A 2,518-nucleotide genomic window follows, 5' to 3' on the forward strand; every position below is an offset into this window, starting at 1 on the left:
AACACACAACACCAAGCAGCGAAGGAGGATGGAAGGGCGCCTACATGACGTGGCTGCGCTCTGCCGTCTCGCAGTTCAGGCACGTTCTATGACACACGACGTAAGACACACGATTGAGCATAGGCTAAGCCATGACCACAGGAAACGCGACACCCACACCTTCCCACTCAAGCCCTCAACACCTGGCGACTACCTGGCCAAAGTGGTCATGCAAGGCGACTCGTACGGCACTTTCCTCATCTCTACCCCATCTCTAGATTTGGCTGTGAATAGCCGTGACACGCACACCGCACACCGCACACCGCACACTGCACACGCGTAGTGGCGCAGGAAAATCGGCAATCCTCCACCGCTACGTGCGTGACGAATTCGAAGCCCATCATTCTCCGACCTTCGGCGCGGCCTTCGAGCGCCGCTGTGTAGAGTGGCATGCCAACAGGATCCAGGTGTGCATCTACGCACCATATCTGTATGACACGCGCTCACACATAACCGCACACACTACCGCACACGCACGTGCGATTGTGGTCAGTTGCAATTGTGGGACATGAGCGGGCAGGAGCGGTACAGATCCCTCTCGCCGATGTACTTTCGTGGCGCGCACGGCGCGGTGGTGGTCTACGACATCGCCAAAAGGTCGACCTTCGACAACGTTACGCGCTGGCTGGCGGAAACACGCAAGTACGCTCTCTCTCTCATATTGCCATTGGCTAGTTTTATTAGAATTAATCTTACCTCAATTCATTCAACCACCAGGTACGGGCTGGAAGGCTTGGTCGTGGTGGTGGCGGGCAACAAGACCGACCTGGCCTCCTCGACCAGACGCGCTGTGACCGAGCTCGAGGGCAGGTACAACTTGTCAAGCATTTTTCTTTATTTTCTTGTATTCACGGCACACACGGCAACGACAATGACACAGGGCGAAGGCGGAGGAGTTGGGCGCGCTGTTCTGCGAGTGCTCGGCCAAGACGGGCGAGGGCGTGGCTGACGTGTTCAACCTCCTCGTGGGTCGCCTGATGGGCGGCTGGCAGCGCGTGACCCACATGGCCACTCCGGCGCACGTGCCCAGCGAAGCCCTCCTCGCCCAGCTCTTCCCACACGCCACCGCCACCGTCACCAATAGCAGCTCAGGAGACAGCGTGCAGCAGCAGCAGCCACCAAGGTGTGCGCTCCAGTGAGTGATTGGCCTGGAGACTCTCTCAACGGCGTTGCGGGCGGGAACGGTAGTTGTTGCGCGAAGCGCCAACAACGAAGTTTATTGCGAGCGAGTGTTTTATCTGGTCGTTTCTTTTTCCTCCGTCACAAGCCTGGATGGAAGGCTTGCGGCGTGGAGGTTTTCCTTTTCTGTAAGGAGCGGCATTCTCCGGCGAGGGGTCGTCTGCGTGTGCTCGCTGGAGCGCATCATTTTTTCTTCTTCTTGTCTCTCGACCGACACACTTGTCTGTGGAGAGAGAAGATAGAGTTAGTGAGAAAGTAGAGAGAGATGCAAACGATTCGAGGAGCTACAGAAGAAGAGCTGAGCAGGATGACAGTCGCTCAGCTCAAGGCAATCTGTGCGGAGGTGGGGATTCCAGAGGGGAGAAATTGCAGGCTCACCACGCAAGCCCTCAAGGCAGCAGAAACTGAACCAGGACCATCTGACAGAAGTGATTCTGAGGAGGAAGAGGTTAACAACTCGCCTGGTGGAGAGGAGGAGCTGTCTGGCAATCTGATGAGGAAGGTCTTGAAGGAGCTCACTTCCCTCAAGCACAAGGTTGAAGTGATCAGCACAACCCCTAGCAATGCTGTGGATGGTTGACTGGTTCACTGACCACATCAACTGCCAAGCACCCCACTTCAACAGCCTGTTCCTCATTCTGGGAACAGAGGTGCAGGATGCCTTCTTGGTCTTGTGGGTGGGTGAGGTCAATCTGCTGGTTCTGCCCTTCTACCTTGTCCTGTGGGTGCTTCAGCACCTTGTTGAGTGTTGAGCTGTGGGACTGATCATTGTGCCACGCTGGGAGGCACAGCCCTGGTAGCCCATCCTCCTGTGAGTCACCACCTGGGTGATTGTGCTGGGCCATGGTGCTGACGTGGTGGAGCCAGGTCTGTTGGGCAAGTGTGAGCCAGTGCATGGGTGGTGGCTGATGGAGGTGAGGGTGGTTGATGGCACCTGGTTTGTGGAGTGGAGGTGCTAGCTGCCAGGCAGGCGCAGCTGTTGGCTGGCAGCCATGCACTGTTGATGGTCCTTGGCTATGCAGTGCTGTGGTGCAACTTCCTGGGCTTTGTGGCCTTGATGTGCTGTGCTGCCCTGCCTGCCAGTGAGGACACTGTCATAGACTTCCTCACCTGGCTTGACCTCTCTGGCCACAGTGGGCGTGCTGGTGCAGCTGTGTCCATGATTGCAAGGGAGCATGTCCTCACTGGGCTGAGGGTGCCAAGTGCAGGTGTGTGTGTGCCTGTTATATGACCAGCAAGCAAGCAATATAACAGTAGTTGTTGTGTGAAGCACCAACAACAAAGTTTATTGTGAGTGTTT

The 2,518-nt window shown here is 56.4% G+C and overlaps 2 protein-coding genes across 2 annotated transcripts; both read left to right on the forward strand.

The window, feature by feature from the left end:
- Positions 1–44: 44 nt before the first annotated feature.
- Positions 45–1,178, forward strand: ACA1_151500 (Ras subfamily protein; the record flags this gene model as incomplete). The annotated part of the gene is made up of 6 exons (XM_004333953.1): positions 45–73; positions 142–222; positions 323–446; positions 533–681; positions 757–849; positions 920–1,178. 6 exons carry the CDS (start codon positions 45–47, stop codon positions 1,176–1,178), a joined length of 735 nt encoding a protein of 244 aa, XP_004334001.1.
- A 603-nt stretch (positions 1,179–1,781) lies between these two features.
- Positions 1,782–1,970, forward strand: ACA1_151510 (uncharacterized protein; the record flags this gene model as incomplete). The annotated part of the gene is made up of 1 exon (XM_004333954.1): positions 1,782–1,970. The coding sequence occupies one exon, from the start codon at positions 1,782–1,784 to the stop codon at positions 1,968–1,970; it is 189 nt and encodes a 62-aa protein (XP_004334002.1).
- Between the last annotated feature and the right edge of the window lie 548 nt (positions 1,971–2,518).

Source organism: Acanthamoeba castellanii (assembly GCF_000313135.1).
Source record: "Acanthamoeba castellanii str. Neff unplaced genomic scaffold scf7180000084719, whole genome shotgun sequence".
Lineage (NCBI taxonomy): Eukaryota > Discosea > Longamoebia > Acanthamoebidae > Acanthamoeba > Acanthamoeba castellanii.